General features: G+C 39.7%; 1 protein-coding gene across 4 annotated transcripts in view; it reads left to right on the top strand.

Moving 5' to 3' along the window:
• OSBPL8 (oxysterol binding protein like 8) overlaps positions 1 to 21,100 on the top strand; it is a 179,404-nt gene that overhangs the window by 48,264 nt on the left and 110,040 nt on the right. For 3 of the 4 annotated variants that reach the window (XM_055118098.1, XM_055118097.1, XM_055118100.1), the window contains exon 2: positions 10,052 to 10,160. In XM_055118098.1, coding sequence (XP_054974073.1) covers positions 10,119 to 10,160 — 42 coding nt within the window. In that variant the 5' untranslated portion in view covers positions 10,052 to 10,118. Of the gene's footprint in view, positions 1 to 10,051; positions 10,161 to 21,100 lie in introns of those variants that run through there. The other variant, XM_004602686.3, reaches the window with a different exon arrangement.

The raw sequence follows: 21,100 nt of genomic DNA, 5'->3' as shown, positions 1-21,100 counted from the left end.
GGGTGTATGCCTTGCATCCAGCGACCTGACTCAGTCCCCAGCACTTCATCTCAACCCCCAAGCCTACCAGGAGTGATCCCTGAGTGTAGAGCCAGGAATAAAACCTGAACTGCCAGATGTGGCCCCCTCCCACACCTCTTTCCCCAAATACTATAACCGTAACAAGAATAACCTGCTAATGTGTAATTAGGGTGTAAGAAAGTCATTAAAAATCAATGATAATAAGTTAGTCGATGAATAAGAAACGAAGTAGACTAAATTGTAGTAATTTATTTGCATTTATTTATTTTTTTGTTTTTATTGTACTGAATTCCTTAGGGTAACAAGTGTTAAAATAGTGAGCTAAGTGTACTGTTAATTACTAATCATGTTCTTTGTGATATTGTTGAAACTTTGTCATCTCTTTGTTATATTGCTGAGACTGTGTCATCTTTTCTTGTCTTTCCGTTATTATAATGGGATGAAAATTGGTTTATAGAACAGTAAATAGAAATTTGAGGCAGGTAGTAATTTGTACTTAAAATACTTTTTAGAAATACAAATGGCTAAAAGGCACATGAAAATTGCTCTGTATCACTAATCATCAGGGATATGCAAATCAAAACAACAATGAGAAATCATCCCACACCAAAGAGACTGGCACACATCAAAAAGAACAGAACAACCAGTGCTGGCACAGATGTGGAGAGAAAGGACTCTCTTTCAATGTTGGTGGGAATGTTGACTGGTCCAGCCTTTTTGCAAAACATTATGGGCATTCCTTTAAAAACTAGAAATTGAGCTTCCATATGACCCCTGCAATATCACTTCTGGGAATATATCCTGAGGGTGCAAAAAGGACAGTACAAATGACATCTGCACCTGTATGTTGATTGCAGCACTGTTCACAATAGCCAGAATATGGAAACAACCCGAGTGCCCAAGAACAGATGACTGGTTAAAGAAACTTTGATACATCTATACAATGAAATACTATGCAGCTGTTAGGAAAGATGAAGTCATGAAATTTGCTTATAAGTGGATGGTCATGGAGAGTATCATGTTAAATGAAGTGAGTCAGAAAGAGAGGGACAGACATAGAATGACTGCACTCACTTGAGGGATATAAAATAACATAATATGAGGCTGACACCCAAGGACAGTAGACACAAGGGCCAGGAATATTACTGCATGGTTGGAAGCCTGACTCATGAGCTGGTCAAGAAGGCAGCTGGAATAGAGAAGGGATCACTAAGTCAATGATGGTTTGAGGGATAGTTTGGGATGGGAGATGTGTGCTGAAAGTAGATAAAGGACCACACATGATAGCTTCTCGGTATCTATATTGCAAACCATAATGCCCAAAAGTAGAGAGAGAGAGAGTATGTGGAAAATTGTCTGCCATAGAGGAAGGGGGAGGCTTGGGATTGGGTTGCGGGGATACTGGGGACAATTGGTGGTGGAAAATGTGCACTGATGGAGGGATGGGTATTTGATCATTATGTGACTGAAACTCAAACATGAAAGCTTTTTAACTATCTCATGGTGATTCAATAAATCATCATCATCATCATCATCATCATCATCATCATCATCATCATCATCATCATCATCATCCCGTTGATCGTCGAATTTCTCGAGCGGTCTCAGAGTAACGTCTCCATTCGTCCTAGCCCTGAGATTTTAGAAGCCTCTCTTTACTCGTCCTTTCCAATGGTGCCACGTTGGAGACTCTATCAGGGTCAGATGAATATGCCATGGGGAGTTTGCGAGACTCTCCCATGTGGGCAGGAAACTCTCAGTAGCTTGCCAGGTTCTCTGAGAGGGAGAACTAGGCTATCAGATGTCCAGGAGCTTGGTTTTAAAGTCTCTGGATGTTGGTGGCTGGTGGGATTACATGGCGCCGGGGGCAGTCCCTGGGTGTGACCGCCTAGTTACTGGAAAATGGGTGGAAGAGGCATTCTGAGCAGGCTTGGAGGTCTCAGCCCTGGTTCCCACACACCTGGGTTCCTCTGCTATTTCCTTCATGCGTGAGACTAGTCTGAACATGTGGAGAGGTGCCCAACCCTGCTTGGATTGGGACTGGGCCTCTTCCACCCAGATTCCCCATTTTCCAGTAGCTAGGCGGTCATACCCAGGGACTGCCCCCGGCGCTATGTAATCCCACCAAATGGCAACATGCAGAGAATAAAACCAAGCTCCTGGAAGAGAGTGATGTAGAGAGTCCCTTGCCCCCGTGCCTGGCTATCTTCCCCAGGGCCCCTTGGAGGGGATGAGCTTCAGTTTCCCTCCCCGCCCCGAGCAGAGTTCCCATGGCCGAAGACCTCCAGATTCAGTAAAAGTAAAATAAAATAAATAACCTTTTAAATGTAAATAGTGGACCCAAGATGGAATAAAATTTTAACTATCATGCCTTAAATACCCAATCAGCCAACGCATTTTGCTGAGCTGGATGAATACATAAACCTGAGAAGTTCTGCTTTTTGGGTCACACCCGGCAATGCACAGGGGTTACTCCTGGCTCTGCACTCAGGGATCACTCCTGGTGGTGCTCAGGGGACCATATGGGATGCTGGGAATCGAACCCGGGCCGGCCTTGTACAAGGCAAATGCCCTACCAGGTGTGCTATCACTCCAGCTCCATAAACCTGAGAAGTTCTGAAACCTGTCTTTTGATATCTGCTTCCTTGATGATTTGATTCAGTCATGTGGGATTTACCACACCACAGTATGCCAACTCTCAAATTTCTATCTCCAATTTAGGCTTTTTAACTGAGCTTCAGACTCTGGTAACCAACTGTCTGCTGAGCATACTCCTTGAATATTGAATAAATAATCTGTTAACACCCCAAACTCAGTTTCAGATTCATGTTTACTCCTTCTCTTACTCCTATACTCCAAAGAAAAAAACTTCACTATCCCAGTATCTTTACTTGTCTTATTTGATGATTGTCATCCTTACAGTCACTTCAAGTCAGTATTATTTGTCCTTAGTGATGACTTTGTTGTTCAGTTCTTCAGAAATCCTCTGCCCACTATATTCCCCTCCACTGCCTTGTACCTGCAACAGGTATATAGAATGATCCTGCTTCTTAATATTTTTATGGCTCTTATCTTCTGCCTACTATCTGTTACCTCTTTCATGGATTATTGTAACTGCCTTTTAATTGAACTCCCATTTCTACCCTGTTCTCACTATTACCTTACTATTACCTCACTATTATAGCTATTAACAGTGTGGAGAGAAACTAATGCTGTAAGTCAGATCATGTTATTCTTTTCTCTCCTGACTTCCCATGTCCTTGGGATCAAGTCTACAGTAGCCTGCCTGTAGGACCAGATATGAACTGCTTGTTTTGACATCTGAGATCATGTTTCAAATCATATTCCTTTCTTCACATGATTCAAGCCACACTGTTTTGCTGTCCCTCAAATTTATAAGCTGTGTATAGATACTTAGGACCTTTGCACTGTTTCCTATCATCATGACTAATTTCCTCTCTAAATCAAATATTTGATCAGATGTCATCTTTTCAAAGAGACTTACCATGAATTTACTGTTTAAAATCAGAATTATTTCTGCTCCTCCTCTTCTTAATCTGCTTAAATTTTTTCCCAGGTATATCACCTTTAATATAATCTATAATATAATATGTAAAATTTTAATTTATTTTTCATTTGTTTCTTAATTACAAGATCCATGATAGGTTTTTAAAAAAGATTTTTAAAAAATCTCCTATTGCTCATGGTTATATTTGAAATGCCTAATATATTGCTTAGGAATAATTGAGTTCTATATATGGATGGATAAGATGAACATTGGTAGAATATTCCTGAAGTTCCTATGGGAATTTTGTTACTTTATATTTTCTTTTATTTTTTTGTAGTTTTTTTTAATTTTATAAGGTAGATCACAATATTTGATTATAGTTAATATTCAAACACCAATCCCACCACCATTACACCTTCCCATCACCAAATTTGGGATGTTTCCATCTCAAGCACAACCAAAATAATATATTTTGTATTGTCTGTTATGAAGAACTGCTGGAAATACAAAAAAAAAAACAGAGTGAAGATTTTTCTATTTTGGCAGGGGCCATTAAGACGTTTTTTAGGATATCACTAACATGTTAAATTTTGAGTGATGTGAGCTTTCATATATATATATATATGAGTATATATGTGTATATATATTTCCCTCTGTGATTTGTTGCCTACTATCTGAACCCCATCAAATGTGGTGTGGTACTTATGGAGAATGGGTAGGGAGTGTCTTATGATGTGTCATGTGGCTGCAAATGTGGCCCCGAGGTCCAAGAATATGTTCACTCATGCATGAGGCTCGGCCCAAGCATGTGGGGAACGACCTTGAGTGTGGCAGCGGTTGAGTTCTAGAGGTTTCAGCTGCTGTGGCTGGGTCCCTTGGGGTCGGGAGAGCTCTCCTCTGCCCCCAGTGACATGGCTGTGGCAGGCTTCATGTTATGCTCCCTTCCTGGAGGAAGCGAATTTTGTTACTTTTTAAAACAGTGTCAGTTTCTAGGATATGCTACTCAGTATAAATCTGAATTTTAGTATCTCATATACATAAATAATTTTGTATCATTTACATTTTGAATTCTTATATAAGTGAGTTGACAATGTTAGTTTAGTACAATCAGTCAGTGTTCACTCATTACTCACTGTGAATTAGTTCTGGTTAGATGCATAAAACACAGTATCTGTTCTTGAAAAGAATATTGAGACTAATAACATACATTATGATGTTATGTATGTTGAAAATCAACTTGGGCTAAATTTATTGATTATGTATATCAGAAAAAAATAATAAAAAAAAAAACACCACCCAAACCAAATGATCTAAAGAGTACTTAAAAATTTTTTTTTGGTTTTTGGGTCACACCTGGTGGTGCTCAGGGTTTATGCCTGGCTGTGTATTCTGAGATCATTGCTGATGGTGCTCAGGGGACCATCTGGGGTGTGGGCGATCAAAGCTGGGTCACTCACATTCAAGGGAAACATCCTACTCACTGTACTGTAATGTCTGCCACAAGATTATTTTTGATAAACATTTGTATTTCAGCCTTTAGCATTTATAGAAAGAAGAAAGTTGGTGGGAATGGGGTGAAGGTGCTGGGGGGCTGGCCTGAAAGGACTGGAGCATATGCTTTGCATGCTGGAGCCCACATTCCATCCCTCATTCGCATGGTCCCGCAAGTCTCACAGGAAGTGATCCCTGAACACCTCTGGTATAAAACAAAACAACTTTAGGATTCCAAGAAATGCCTATACTTCCAACTTGTTTTTGATTTGATTAGTTAACTGTTTTAAGGAGTGTTTTTGTGGAGTGGATAGGGGTTGTGGCAAGGCACACATGCGGCAGTGCTCAGGGGTTCAGTCTCTTGGCTGCAGCAGCTTTCAAGAAAAGTGCTTTAAAGGTTTTAATATCTTTCAAGCCCAGGATTCCAGAGGTTTATTAAAAGTTCGAAATGAAAAATCTTGCAATAAATACATGCTTCTAAGACATTTAAAATCTAAAGTACGAAAGTAATCCACATTAGAGGTAGTACGTAGGAGATATCAGCAAGCAGTTCTGGGAGAATCTCTGGTGCTGCCAGGAACTTCAGATCAGATAAGGAGCTCTAGGCAACCCCAGAGTTGGGTGGCGTCAGACACAGATTTGGGTATGGGGAAAGGAAGCTGTGGCTGAAAATGAGAATCTCCACCCTCACAAAACCTGAACCGGGACGCTCCACCCTTGTGAAACCTGGGCCTGGCAGGTTTCACTGTGATCATCGCAGCAGACACCTATCTGTAGCTCCTGACAAGAAAGTGACTTCCCTGGCATCTGAGTTTGAGGTAGTGGGCAGGCAGCTTATTGTTCCAGGTGAGGACAGAGGTACCTCCCTATCACCTTGCATCAGAAGGAGTGCAGACATTTAGTCTGGTTTAGAGATTTGCACCAGATTGCCCAAGAACAAAGACTGTGACAGCAAGGTAGATTGGGGATGGTGTTAAGGTGGTTCACGGGAACTGTGCACACTGGGTAACAACACAGGTCTGCATGGCAGAGTCTCATAGCATTTGGAAGGAACACCCAGCCCCACAGACTCTGTGAGGAATGGGCCGATGTGAATCCTAGATTTCACCAAAGCCTGCATATAGCCTATTCCTCACCCTATCCCTTAAAGTGCAGCAGACACAATGAAGAAGCAGAGAAGTCCACCATTTAAAATGAATTTTAAAAGAATTTAAAATGAAATTATCAGAGACCCACTTTAAAAAGAAACAACCTCTGAATATAGGAGTCCTAGGAGGAGAGGAAACAGAATAGGGAAATTATTGGTCAAGGAAATTATAGCTTTGAACTCTCCCACTCTGAGAATCAAGTTATTTACCCAGAATCACGAAACTGATTCCAAACAAAATAAGCTCAAGTAGAAGACCACCAAGAAGACACATTATAATAAAAATTGCAAAATAGAGAATCTTTAGAGTGGCAAAATCAAAGAGGAAACTTACTTAGAAGGGAGCTTCCATACCCACAGTAGATCTGTATTCAGGGATCACTCCACCTCCATTTGTTCAATATTACAACAAGCACTGAATGGTTTCTTATTAAAGGCAAAAAGGGCCTGAGGACTAGCTTAATGGGATGTGTGCTTGTTTTGTATGCAGGAATCCCAGGTTCAGATCCTTGGCACGACATGGTTTTTTGTGCACTCTCAGAATACTCAGCACAGAGCCAAGAGTAGTTAGTTAGTTCCTGGGATCACTCAGTGTGGCTCCAAAACAAAACTAAACAGATTTTATCAGACCAATAGTTTCTACAGTTCAAAAGAAATTATGACCAAGATAAAAAGATAATCTAAATAAATGAGAGAAAATATTTACCATACATCTGACAAGGGGTTGACACCTAATTTTTTAAACCATTCACAAAACTTGGTCACACATACAAACACACAGACACGCGTGCATGCACATGCATGTGTGTGCGCGCGCACACACACACACACACAGAATCCCATAAGAAATGGGGAGAGGAGCTGAACAGATGTGAAGACATATGTATTGCCAATAGGCATGTGAAAAAGTGTTCAACATCATTGATTATTAGAGGAATGCAAATCTAAATGACTGTAAGGTACCAACTCAGAACAGTGAGAGTAGCTCACTTTAAAAAGTGAAAATTATCAGTATAGTCAGAAATGTGGGGGAAAAGCAATTCTCATCCAGTTTTGGTGAAACTCATATGGTTCAGTTACTATGAAAAACAGTATGCAGACTTCTTTAAAAAATGAATACTAGAGCTTCCAAATTGTTCTGTGATTCTACTTCTTGGCATTTACCTCAAGATCATTAAAACATCAATTAGAAGTGATATGTGTGTTCCTATGTTTACTGCAGCACTGTTCATAAAATCCAAGATCTGGGAACAACCAGTGTCCATTGACACATTAGTAGACATTGTGGTATATGCACATAATGGATTGCTATCAAGATTTAAGGAAAAATAAAAACCTTGCAGTTCATGGCAACTTGGATGAAACTATAAAGTATTATGCTAAGAGAAGTGACTACGAAGGAGAAGGGAAAATACTGAATATTCTTATGTGTGGAGTATAAAGAAATATGAAAGTATGGGAATAAGCAGTAGGCAATGTTAAGAGATCTGAGAATCTGTCTGTAGACTTGAGCAATGCGCGAGTGTGTGTGTGTGTGTGTGTGTGTGTGTGTGTGTGTGTGTGTTTGGGGGTAGGGTGGAGAACATGAGAAGGTACCTAGCATCAGCAGTTGGAGGATGCTGGCACTCTGGTAGTGGGTGTCATGTACCAATGATTTTTAAAACATTTAATATTGATCCTATGTAGATTTTGATGGCAACATTTAAAAATGTTAATTATAAAAGTTAAAACAATACAGAAGTACTAAGAGTATTTTGGCAAGTCTAAGACTAAGTATTCTGTTTTTTTTGGGGTCACTTATGTTGGTACTCCAAGAGGGATGGGGCTGGGGAGATCAAACCTAAGTCTCCTGCTGCAAATGTGTTAAACCCATTGAGGCGTCTTTCTTAATTTTTCTCCTTTTTTGCTTTTTTTGGTGGGGGCACACCTGGCGGTCCCCAGTTGGCTCTGTACTCAGGGATCACTCTTGGAGGGCTTGGGGGACCATACGAGGTACCAAGGATCAGACCTAGTTCGGCTGTGTGCAAGGCAAGCGCCCTACCCTTTGTATTGTCTCTTTGCATACCTCCTGCCCCACATTGAGTCATTTCTCTCGCCCATTAGGAGAACTGTGTATTTAACAATCTAACATTTGCTTTTCCTACTCTGTTTCGTATTTACAACTTAGTACATATATATAAAATGTATATATATTATATAATATGTGATAAAATTTATTTCATTATTAGATGTAAGCAAATTTCAGTTTTTGAGCAATATCACAGTTTTAAACTTGCTTTGCTTTGCATTTCATTTAGAATGTTTTTGTTAGATTGTTTTTTTCCTTTGCCCTTTATAATTTTTATTCACTTTTGTGGGACTTGAGGCCTGGGGGGGGGAGGTCATACCTGGCTGTGTTTGGGGATCATGAGGGCCACATTTGATGATGTTGGGGGACCCATGCAGTGACAGAAATTGAACCTGGGTTCTCAGATACGTAATGCATGTGCTCTATCACTTGACTCACATCTGTGACCCCATCTTTTACATTTTTCAATTCCTGTGACAAAATGTTTTTTTTTTTCTTTATTGGATTTTTTCAGTAGCCTTCACCTAAAATGCATTTTTTTCTTGCCAATATATTTGCTGCTTTCTTTTCTTTTTTAAAAAACAGTTTATTTTAGTTTTATAAAGTTACTTACAATAATTTATTATAGTCAATATTCCAAATCAAGTCAATCCCACCTTCCCACACCATATTTTGAATTTTTCCACCACTACACTAAAGCATAGCCCCAAAGCAGGACCTAAATAATTTATTTTGTACTGCTTGTATGGGGCTGGAGCGATAGCACAGCGGTTAGGCTTTCGCCTTTCACGTGGCCAATCCGTGTTCGATTCCTCCGCCCCTCTCGGAGAGCCCAGCAAGCTACTGAGAATATGGAGCTCGCACGGCAGAGCCTGGCAAGCTACCCGTGCGTATTGGATATGCCAAAAACAGTAACAATAAGTTTCTCAATGAGAGACATTACTAGTGCCCACTCGAACAAATCGATGAGCAACGGGATGACAGTGACTGCTTGTATGAATAATCTGCTAAAAATAATCAAAAAAAGTTTCCTTAGAGGAAAGTGTGTCAAGATTGTTGTATCTTGCCGTGGAGCCATTAAACCCTTGTATAAGAGATTACTAACATGTTAAAGGGTGAGCCTTGTGTGCTTTTGTGTGTGTGTGTGTATGCACATGTACATACATATTTTTATTGACATTGATTGCCTTCTACTTAACACCCCATCAGATGTGGTGTGCTATTCTTGGTACATCCGTGGTATAGAGTATGAATTATCCAGGAATCCTAAAAATTTAAATAGGGTGATACAGCTGTAGTTAAATTTTTAACTGGATGGTGACTTTGGTGTCCAGAGACATCTTGGGCATGTTGCTCTCTTGAGATTTATTTGTGAGTCTCTGGATCATAGTCATTAATGAGCTTATATGGCGACAGTTCGTGGGCATGACTGATTGCCCGACACCAGAAGAACAGGGAGCTGGAGGGAGGTGACTCACTCCCAACTCTGTGGGAGCCTGAAAATTTTGGTCACAAAACCTGCATACCTGAGTTTTTCAGCAGATTCACTCATGGATAAGGCTCGTCCAAGCCTGTGGAAATCCAAGCATGGCAACGATTGAGGTCTGAGGATTTTCGGCTGTTGGGGCTCTATTGGGGCGGGTGGAGGGACTCGCCTGACCCACTCTGGGTTGACTCCAAAGAGATAGCCTGGCGTGGGTCTAGAGGCATCTCTGTGGTGTTTTGCTCTCTTCTGAGATTTAGTGAGTCTCACTGCTTTATTTTCTACTTATTACAACTGAATATTAGTCCTCATCATATGATTTTTGTCTTCTAGGTTTTCCATCTTTACAGGATGGCTGAACTTTGATGGAAAGAGAAGCATAAATCTATCTTCTTTCACCATGGAGGCAGGTTTGGCAGATGGAGAACTTGACCGAACCTCGGTAAGTGGTTCAGATGCAACATATTTAAAACAAATGTTTATTTTATTTTATTTACTTTGTCTTTGGGTCCTATCTAGCAGTGCTTAGGGCTTACTCTAGGCTCTGTGCTCAGGGATCACTTTTGGAAGGCTTTGGGGACCATACAGGGTACTGGGGATTGAACCTGGGTTGGCTATATGCAAGGCAGTTTCCCTACCTGCTTGCGTTACTATTCTCCCACCCCCTAAAGGCATGTGTTTAAAAAATATTTAGCTTCCTTGTTGATATGAAAACTATAGGTTCTTTAAAGTTTCTTGGAATATTACCCAGTCAGTTTCTGATATTTTAAGCCCTGTCTTCTTCCTCTCGTTCACAACCCTCCCTTTGTAAATTCTACTTATGTAATAATTTTTAGTCGTTTTTCCCAAAATATGTTTTGCCATAGTGAGATCAAAGGAAAATTAGCAGTTAAGGAAATCAAATGCCCTTAAATCTGAAACCATGTAACTGTGAACAAGTGAAGGGAATGAATCAGATAATTCAGAATAGTTACACATACTTCTCTTTTAAAAAAAGTTTTGTTAAAAATTAAAGAAATTTTGGGGCTGGAGCGATAGCACAGCGGGTAGGGCGTTTGCCTTGCACGTGGCCGACCCGGGTTCGAATCCCAGCATCCCATATGGTCCCCTGAGCACGGCCAGGGGTGATTCCTGAGTGCAGAGCCAGGAGTAACCCCTGTGCATCGCCAGGTGTGACCCAAAAAGCAAAAAAAAAAAAAAAAAAAAATTAAAGAAATTTTTATTGTTGCTTTTTTGGGACCACACTCAGCGGTGCTCAAGGTTTATTCCTGGCTCTGTGCTCAGGGATCACTCCTGACAGTGATCAGGATCCCTATGTGGTATAGGAGATGGTAGCTGGATTGACCTCGTGCAAGGCAAGCATCCTAACGGCTGCACTCTCTCTCCTGCCCCTAAATATATAAGGATTTAATGATTCTCATTGCTTTGTGGTTGCAGTTTTATTGTGTTTTGAAATGCAAATAAATGAGGAGTGTGACTTTCAGGGAACATCCATGGCCAGGAAGTGTGATCTCCAGTGAGCTCCATGACTGGAGCTCCATGACTGGAGCTCACTGGAGATCATATGCTTCAGCTAAGAGAGTGATCCCTGGCAGGCAGGTCTGCAAAGTACTGCAAGTAAGGTGTTAAACCCTCAGTGAGGGTGCGCGCCATAGCAGATTGTGCTGGTCTCAGAATGTGATGTGCAACCCCTTGGAAGCACTATACTTAAAATGTCCAAGCACCACAGCCAGTCATGTGTGCACTCTGCAGTCATCACAACAGTGACATCAACCTGAGCCATAAAGGGGGCTGGAGAGGATGTTCAAAGGACTGGTGCCCTTCCTTGATATGTAGGAAGTCCAGATTTAATCCCTAATACTGCATGATCCACTGAGTACTAACAGAAAGGACTCCTGAGCACGAAGTTGGGCTTAGCCACTGAGCACTACTGGGTCTAACCCCAGAGCAAAACAAAGCAAATTTTAAAAAGTCAGTGAAGGGAAGGGGCCAGAAATTTATTTATAAATAAATAAAATTTGTTTATAAATAAGTAAATTTATAAATAAATAACTAAATTTATTTTAAACTAAATTTATGAATGCATTTATTAATTTATAAATTAATAGGTAGGCCTAGAGGTTAAAGATTCATTAGTAGATAACTAAAAATAAAATTAATTCAAAGATAAAAATAATCACCTATGGGCTAAATTAAATTATAATTTGTCACTATAAAAATTTGCTCCAGTGTAATTTTCATTTTTATCTCCCCCCCCACTCTTTTGCTTTTTGGGCCCCATAGGGCAGTGCTCAGGGTTTCCTCCTGGCTCTCATCAACGCAAGTGTCCTGCCCACTTTATTTTTTTTTATTTTTATTTTTTTTTTTTTGGTTTTTGGGTCACACCTGGCGATGCACAGGGGTTACTCCTGGCTCTGCACTCAGGAATTACTCCTGGCGGTGTTCAGGGGACCATATGGGATGCTGGGATTTGAACCCGGGTCGACCGCGTGCAAGGCAAACGCCCTACCCGCTGTGCTATCGCTCCAGCCCCTCCCACTTTATTTTTAATTTATCTTTTGTTCTTGCATTTTGAGAGATTCTGATAAGTGTTGATTTCTATATTCAGAATGTTACTGTTCTCTAAAGTAAGAGTGACGTTGAGTAAAATGTTCAGCTGGTAACTGGCATATTAGGTGGTATATTCGTTGATGGATTTATACTGTGAGAATAATGCAGAGGTTAACTCTTCTGTGTTACATATTGCTCAGGAGTTTAGAGCCACTGTTTCATTAAAGTGTTTGTAAATTTAAAAACTTAGTGAATGGCCTTTGTTCAGGCTCAAATCTAGGAGCAGTGTAATGATTGATAGCAGAAAGCTATCTTGCTTAGCTGTATTAACTTGGTCCCCACCTTTCTTGAATTTCTGGTTCAGAGTTGTCTTAGTTTTTTAAATGGTTAAAAAAAAAGTTAAACTTTATTTAACTGAAAGAGAAAAATGATAGATTGGACAGAGAAATGGTTTATTTATGAAGAAAATTATTGTCAAGGCAACTATAAATGGAAACTTGACGGTAGGTCATTTTTATTTTTGCTATAATTTTAGAAAAAAAGTTAAGATTAAAACCTTAAGAGAACAGTGTTTACTATAAATGTCTGTGTAAAGCTAATGGAATATATTGGGTCAGGCATGTGGTATGAAACACATGCCTTGCATGGGTTTGGTCCTGGGTGTGATCTCTGACATTGTAGCAACAGTATCAACAACAAAAACTAAGCTAATTTACTTTCTTAAGATTTTTTAGATGAATTGGGGGGGGTGGGGGGAAGCAGTACTGGAGCGCAATCTCAGAGTCTCACATATGCAGGCCATATGTATTCCTCCTTGGAACCACATATCTCTGGTCCCTAAAATTCTTATATTAGTGTGATAATAGGAATACCAGTAGTAATAATTGCTCTTCCCTAAGTATATACTTTTATCAAAATAGTCTCTGATAAAAGTATATACTTAGAAAAGAGCATTTATTAATGGTAGGTGTTTAAAGAAAACATTACTAAATGTTTTTCTACCTGCACTTTTGTAGATAGGGAACTAATCTCAGGGATGTTACCTGTCTACTCTAAAGGCCCATCTCTTAGTTCAACTGAGATGTGTCTCTGAATGTTTTATTTTGACACTAAGGTGTTGTCTAATCTGTCTTTACAAAATTACCTGAAGTTTATTATCTTTAAATATTTATGGGGGCCTGGAGAGATAGTACAAGGAGTAGAGGTGTTGCCTTGCATGTGCTGACATACCCCATCCCTGTTCCATTTCCAGCACCAGTTATGTCCCTGAGCACAGGGTCAGGAATAGCCCTAGATCACTGATGTCTGTAACTGCTCAGAATGTAAATGTTGTGTTTGAGCATTGTATAACTGAGACATAAGCCTGAGAACTTTGTAACTTTCCACATGGTGATTCAACACAATAAATTTTAAAAATTAATTAATTAATTAAAATGTAATGCAATATAAAAAATGTAAATATTTAAGTAGATAGGATGAAATACTATACCGAAATACTAGCATTAATGAAGTTTCAGTTATTTTTTAAGTCTTAATTCTGTTGACAGTAAGAGGTTGGATCAAATTATTTTAGCAGTGAAAGCAATTTTTTTCTTTACTGAGTTTCTTCAGTCAAACATTGTAGTTCATTCTAGAGAGATTGGTACCAGTAATTTCAGTGGGAACTACTGAAACATTCTATATTTAAAGCTTGTTTTGAAGTCCATTTTTGAGTTACCTATTTATAAAATACCACCTTTGAACTGGATGGCCTAAGCTAGTTACTGTTTAGAACTAGGAGAAATGGGTGTAAGAAGAGAAGAACATGGGTAAAAATTTAGCTAGGTCTTAAAATTTGAGTTCTCTACCTTATCGTATGACTCTAGTTATTAATTAAATTCTCCAAGTTTCCAGGTTTTCCTTTTCCTTTTCCAGAGTTGTACTGTGGTGGCTGAACAATAGTACAGTGGGAAGGTTTTGCCTTGCGTGTGGCCGACTGGGCTACATATGGCCAGCATCCCATATGGTCCCCTGAGCTCCACCAGGAGTAATTCCTGAGTGCAGAACCAGGAGTAACCCCTGTGCATTGCAGGGTGTGACTCAAAAAGCCAAAAATAAAAAATCTGTACTGTACTAGTTTTTAAAACATTAATAGTGAACTTTTTGAGGGTTGTATCCTCTGTGCTATATGTACTGTGACAGGTGAAAGAAATGCTAAAACATGTACAACATAGTTTTTCTGGATTATATTTATTAGGACAGGAGAGATAGTACTGGATTTGAGGCTCATGCCTTGCATGTGCTCAACCCTAATTCCTGGTTCTATCTCCAGCACTGTAGGACCAGGGAAACACCCTATCCCTGGATCTAGCACTGAACCACCAGCCTGGTTGGTAAGAATCTCACAGGGAGGGCCTCCTGGATCTCCTGAACATTACTTGAGGACACCCCAACGTAATTATGTTTCTCTTGTAAAGACTGGACAGAGAGAAGGATAGCTATGGCAATAAACAGAATTTACTTGCAAGGAGGCAAAGATTTGGTGGTTGCAATACGATGAGGTTGAAAAAATTTTTTTTCTTTAATTGAATCACCATGAGATACAGTTACAGACTTACAAACTTTAATGATTATGTTTCAACCATACAATAATTGAGCACCCATCCCTTCACCAGTGCCCATTCTCCACCATCAATGTTCCCAGAATCCTTCCCGCCACGCTCATCCTGCCCCACCCCCTGCTTCTGTGGCAGGCACATTCCCTCTTACTCTTTCTCTCCTTTTGGGCATTATGGTTTGCAATACAGGTACTAAGAGGCCATGTTTGGTCCATAGTCTATTTTCAGCATGCATCTTCCATTCCAAATGATCCCTCTAACCCTCATTTACTTAGTGGTCCCTTCTCTATCCCAGCTGCCTTTTCCCCACAGCATGTGAGGCTGACTTCCAAGACATGGTGCGAACCTCCTGGCCCTTATCTCTAATGTCCTTAAGTGTTAGTCTCCTATTATGTTACTTTATATTCCACAAATGAGTGCAGTCATTCTATGCCTGTCCCTCTCTTTCTGACTGATTTCACTTAGTATGATACTTTCCATGTCCATCCACTTATATGCAAATTTCATTATTTCATCTTCTCTCACAGCTGCATAGTATTCCATCGTGTAGATGTACTAAAGTTTCTTTAACCAGTCATCTGTTCTCAGGCACTCAGGTTGTTTCCAGATTCTGGCTATTGTAAACAGTGCTGCAATAAACATACAAGTGCAGATGTCATTTCTCCTGTATTTTTTTTTCATTTCCAGTATATATTCCCAGAAGTGGTATTGCTGGGTCATATGGGAGCTCAATTTCTAGGTTTTGGAGGAATGTCCATATTGTTTTCCAAAAAGGCTGGACCAGTCAGCAATCCCACCAACAATGAAAGAGAGTGCTTTTCTCCCCACATCCACACCAGCACTGGTTGTTCTTGTTCTTTTTGATGTGTGCCAGTTTCTGTGATGTAAGATGATATCTCATTGTTGTTTTGATTTGCATATCACTGATGATTAACGATATAGGGCATTTTTTCATGTGTGTTTTGGTCAGTTGAATTTATTTTTTGAGGAAGTTTCTGTTCATTTCTTCTCCCCATTTTTTGATGGGGTTTGGAGGTTTGTTTCTTACAAAATTCTATCAGTGTCTTGTATATCCTGGATATTAAGCGCCTATCTGATGATATTGAGTAAATTATTTTTCCCATTCTGTGGGCTTTTTCTAAAAGTATTCTGGTCACTGTTTCTTTTGAGGTGCAGAAGCTTCTTAGTTTAATGTAATCCCATTTGTTTATATTTGGAGAAACTTTCTTAAGAGAAAATAACCTTGGGTGGGTTCAGGGAAGGGATACAGCAGTGGTAGAGTATATACCCAGCATATCTGACGCTTTGAGTTTGATCCATGAGACTACATATCCGCCAGCATTGCTGGGTGAGAAACCAGCAATGACAAACTATGTGTCTCAAAGCCTGAAGATAAGAACTGTTTATTCTCAATTTACTCCTCCCCAAAGCCTAACCCTTATTTTGTTTAGGTTTGCAGATAAGATTAAGTGTGCCTAAGGATCCAGTCTGAGGGATTTTATTATTTCTTCCTGGTACCTACTGGCCTGCATTGCTTTCTGTTTTCTTTCCCTATAAATACCTTTACTTGTGACCTAGCAGAAAAAAATGGTTGCTTTGAAGGCATGAGTCTGCCATCATCCAAACTACGTATTGATTGTAAATAAAGCTCTTTCAGTTCCATTATGACCCTTGACCCACAATGGAAGTGAATGTTTAAGGTTACAGGTGTGAATGACTCCTATTTGTTTAAAAAAATGAAACAAAAAAAAATTGACTACAATAAGCTGAATAGCATAGGTTATTAGGATCATAGAATTTAAAGTGAATGATGACCCACATAAGTAATCTAACTTAAGCAGGGTTTAAGAAACTGGAAAATGACCAACAAAAGGAGTACAAAGCAGGAAGGAGAAAGGAAATAATAAAACTTAGAGCAGAAATTAATGAATTTGAATTTTTTTAGAAACCAAAAGATTAATGAAACCAAGAGCTGGTTCTTTGGAAAATTAAACAAAATCTATGAATCACTAGAAGAATGCACAAAGAGAGAGACTCTTAATTAAGCAAATCAGAAATGAAAGGGAGGGTGACATCACAATAGATACTGTCACTGTCATCCTGTTGTTCATCGATTTGTTCGAGCGGGCACCAGTAACGTCTCTCATTGAGAGATTAATTGTTACTGTTTTTGGCATATCCAGTATGCACGGGTAGCTTGCCAGGCTCTGCCGTGCAGGCTCTATACTCTCAGTAGCTTGCTGGGCTCTCCGAGAGGGGCAGAGGAATTGAACTCCGGTCGGCCGCGTGAAAGGTGAAAGCCCAACTGCTGTGCTATCGCTCCAGCCCACAACAGATACTACAGATATTAAAAAGATCATCAGAGATTACTTTGAAAATCTCTACCCATGAAATGAGAGAACCTAGAAGAATGGATAAATTCTTGGATTTCTATAACCTCCAGAGTCTGAACCTAGATGATATGGAATATCTGAGCAAACCTATTACTTCTGAGAAAATTTAAACGGTAACCAAAAGTCTTCCCCAAAACAGAAGCCCAAGCCCAGATGGCTTCACTGGTGAGTTCTTTCAAACTTTTAAAGAGTTCCTGCTAGTCCTTCTCAGATTCTTTCAGGAAATTGAGGAAACAGAAACAGTTTCTACAAAGCAAACATTATCTTGATACTTGAAGCCAACAGACAACACAAAAAAGAATTGCAGCCCCTTTGCATATAGATACAAAGATTTTAAACAAAAACTAGTAGCAAATATAATCCAATAACTCATCAAAAAGATGATACACAATTACCAAGTAGGAATCATGAATCCCTGAGAGGCATAGATGGTTCCGCATATGCACGTCAACCAATGTGGTATACCATATCAATACAAGCAAATACATATATGTGTGTGTATATATATGTATATGAAAATGTATATATACATATATGTGTATACACACATAGATAGATAGATAGATAGATAGATAGATAGATACAGAGAAGGCATTTGACAAAAATTCCCATAAGAATTGAAGGAACTGGGGTTGGAGCGATAGCACAGCGGGTAGGGCATTTGCCTTGCATGCGGCCGACCCAGGTTCGATTCCCAGCATCCCATATGGTCTCCTGAGCACTGCCAGGAGTAATTCCTGAGTGCAGAGCCAGGAGTAACATCTGTGCATTGCTGGGTGTGACCCAAAAAGCAAAAAATAAATAAATTAATTAAAAAAAAAAAGAATTGAAGGAACTTTCCTCATCATAGTCAAACCATTTACCACAAAACCACAGCAAACATATTCAGTGAGGAAAACCTAAAAGCCTTTCCTCTAAGATCAGGCACAATACAAAGTTGCCCATTCTCACCACTTCTATTCAATATAGTATTAGAAGTACCATAGAAATTAGGTAAGGCAAGAAAAAGATATTAAGGGAATCCAGATAGGAAAGGAAGAAGTTAAGCTGTCACTATTTGCAGATGACTGATACTATATTTGAAAACGCTTAGATTTATATAATAAAGTGGCAGGATATAGCATGTAAAAGTTCATGACTTTCCTCCTGTGTTCAAATACTGGAGAGAGAGGGAGGGGAGGCAGAGGAGGGAGAGAGGTGGGGAGAGAGCGAGAGAGAGTTCCCTTGTTCCTCTGAAAAGTACTTCTATTCACTTGTTCTCTGAAAAGTAGTATCTAGGAATCTGCTTAACTAAGGAGGTAAAAGACCTATACAAAGAAAACTAAAACACGCCTTTTAAAAAAGAGAACACAAAGAAGTGGAAACACATCTCCTGCTCATGAACTTGGAAGGATTAACATCAAATGGCTGGCGATGCTGCCCAATACATTTTGCAGATTCAGTACAGTCCCTGTAAGGATACCCATGATATTTTTCAAAGAAGTACATCAAACATTCCTGAAATTTGTATAAAAACAATACTCTAGGGCTGGAGTGATAGCACTGCATGTAGGGTGTAGGACATTTGCCTTGAAGTAGGTCAACCCAAGTTTGATTCCCAGCATCCCATATGGTACCCCGAGCACCTCCAGGAGTAATTCCTGAGTGCATGAGCCAGGAGTAACCTCTGTGCATAGCTGAGTGTGACCCCCCCAAAAAAAACCCAAAAAACCAAAAAAAACAGTATTCCTCCCCAACCGTCAATCACCAAAGCAATCCTCAGGAAAAAGAAGAAAGAAGATATCAGTTTTCCCACCTTCAATTTGTACTATAAGGCAATAGTAATTAAAATAGCATGGTACTGGAATATAAACTCTCAGATCAATGAAATAGAAAATTCAGAGACAGTCCCTCAAATATATGGTCAGTTAATCACTGATAAAGGAGCAAAAAATATAAAAAGTGGGGCAAGAAAAGTCTCTCAAGTAGTTTTGAGAAAATTGGCTGGCTACATGCAAAAATAAACTCAGACCTCTTTCTAACACCATGCGCAAAAGTCAAATCAAAATGGATTAAAGAACTTGCTATCAGACCAGAATTTATAAGGTATACAGTTAAAAATATAGGTAGAACTTTCCCTGACATTTAAGCCAGAGGTATCTTTAAGGATGAAATGCCACTGACCAAATAAGTAGAAGCAAAGATAAACAAGTGGGGCTGTATTAAATTAAAAAGTTTCTGCCCCTCCCTCAGAGGGTGTTGGGTTGAGTTTCCCCTCCCCACCCCAAGAAGAACCCTGACAGCTGAAAACCTCTAGAACCCATCCACCGCCAAGTTCAAGGCCACTCTCCACACACTTGGACAAGCTTCATCCGAGAGGGAACCGCAGAATAATGTCGGTATGTGGGACCCGTGACTGAGATCTTCAAGCTCGCTAGGATCAGGATTGGGCCTCCTCCCCCCAGTTTCCAGTTTTCCAGTAGCTTGGCAGTCACACCCACAAACTGCATTCCCCTCTCCCCCTCCGCTCTGCGCCATGTAATCTCATCAACGGCCAAGATCCAGAGACTTAAAAGCTCTCAGAAGAGAGCAATACAGAATTTTCTGGAGCAGAACAGTACTTCCAACCTCTTATACTCTAGGCTATTTACTTACCAAAAGTAGCACACATTTTTTTTGGCAGAGGGGGGAGGTGATGGCAGCGGGGGGCGAGGCACACCCAGTGATGCTTAGGGGTTACTTCTACCTCTGCACTTAGGAATTACTCCTGGCGGTGCTTGGGGGGCCATATGGGATGCTGGGAATTAAACCTAGGTCGGCTGCATGCAAGGCAAATGCCCTATCCACTGTACTATCACTCTCGCCCCCAGAAGTAGCACATATTTGTTTGGTTTTAACATCCTTGCTTGTATTCTCCTATATATGGGCTTAAATGGGTCCAGAACAAAATACAACAACCTTCACACACTTGCCTTTTATTGTGGTGGGAAAGTGCTCGGTAGGGGCATTGGTGTTTGAATATTATCTGTAATAAACTATTGTGGACTACTTTATGAAAATAAAATATATAAAAATTGGGAAAAAAAAAGTTTCTGCCCCTCAAAGGAAACAAAAAGACCAAAATACAAAGACTGCACACGGTTTAGGAAAAAAACTGTTTGCCTGCCACTCATCCAATAAAGGAGTAATATCTAAGATATATAAAGCATTCTACAAGAAAAATTCTATAAGAATTCTTGAAGAATTCTACAAGAAGAACATCCAACCCTATCAAAAAATGGAGAAAAGAGATGAGCAGAAACTTCTCAAAGAAGAAATAAAGTGACCAGAAAACATATGAAAAATGTTCTATATTACTAATCAACCAGGAAACGGAAATCAAAACAAAAATGAGATATCACCTCACACCACGGAGACTCGAACACATCAAAAAATAACAACAAACCAGTGTTGGTAAGGATGTGGGGGAAAAGGAACTCTCATTCACTGCTGCTGGGAATGTTAATTCACTAGTCTTTTTGGAAAACAATATGGACATTCCTCAAAAAAAAAAAAAAAAAAAACAAACCACACCAGGAATTGAGCTTCCATATGATACAGCAATTCCAATTCTGGGAATATACCCCAAGAATCCAAAAGCACAGTGCTGAAAAGACACCTGCAGTCCTATCCTATGCTTATTGCAGTACTGTTCACAATAGCCAAACTCTGGAAACAACCCAAATGTCTTAAGAACAGGAGACTGGATAAAGAAACTATTGTAATATACACAATGGAATACTTCTTGGCCATAGGAAAAGATTAAGTCATGCAGTTTGCTGCGATGTGGATGGATCTGGAGAGTATCATATTGAGTGAAATCA

Source organism: Sorex araneus, chromosome 10 (assembly GCF_027595985.1).
Source record: "Sorex araneus isolate mSorAra2 chromosome 10, mSorAra2.pri, whole genome shotgun sequence".
Classification (NCBI taxonomy): domain Eukaryota; kingdom Metazoa; phylum Chordata; class Mammalia; order Eulipotyphla; family Soricidae; genus Sorex; species Sorex araneus.
This window is presented reverse-complemented; position numbering and strand designations above follow the sequence as displayed.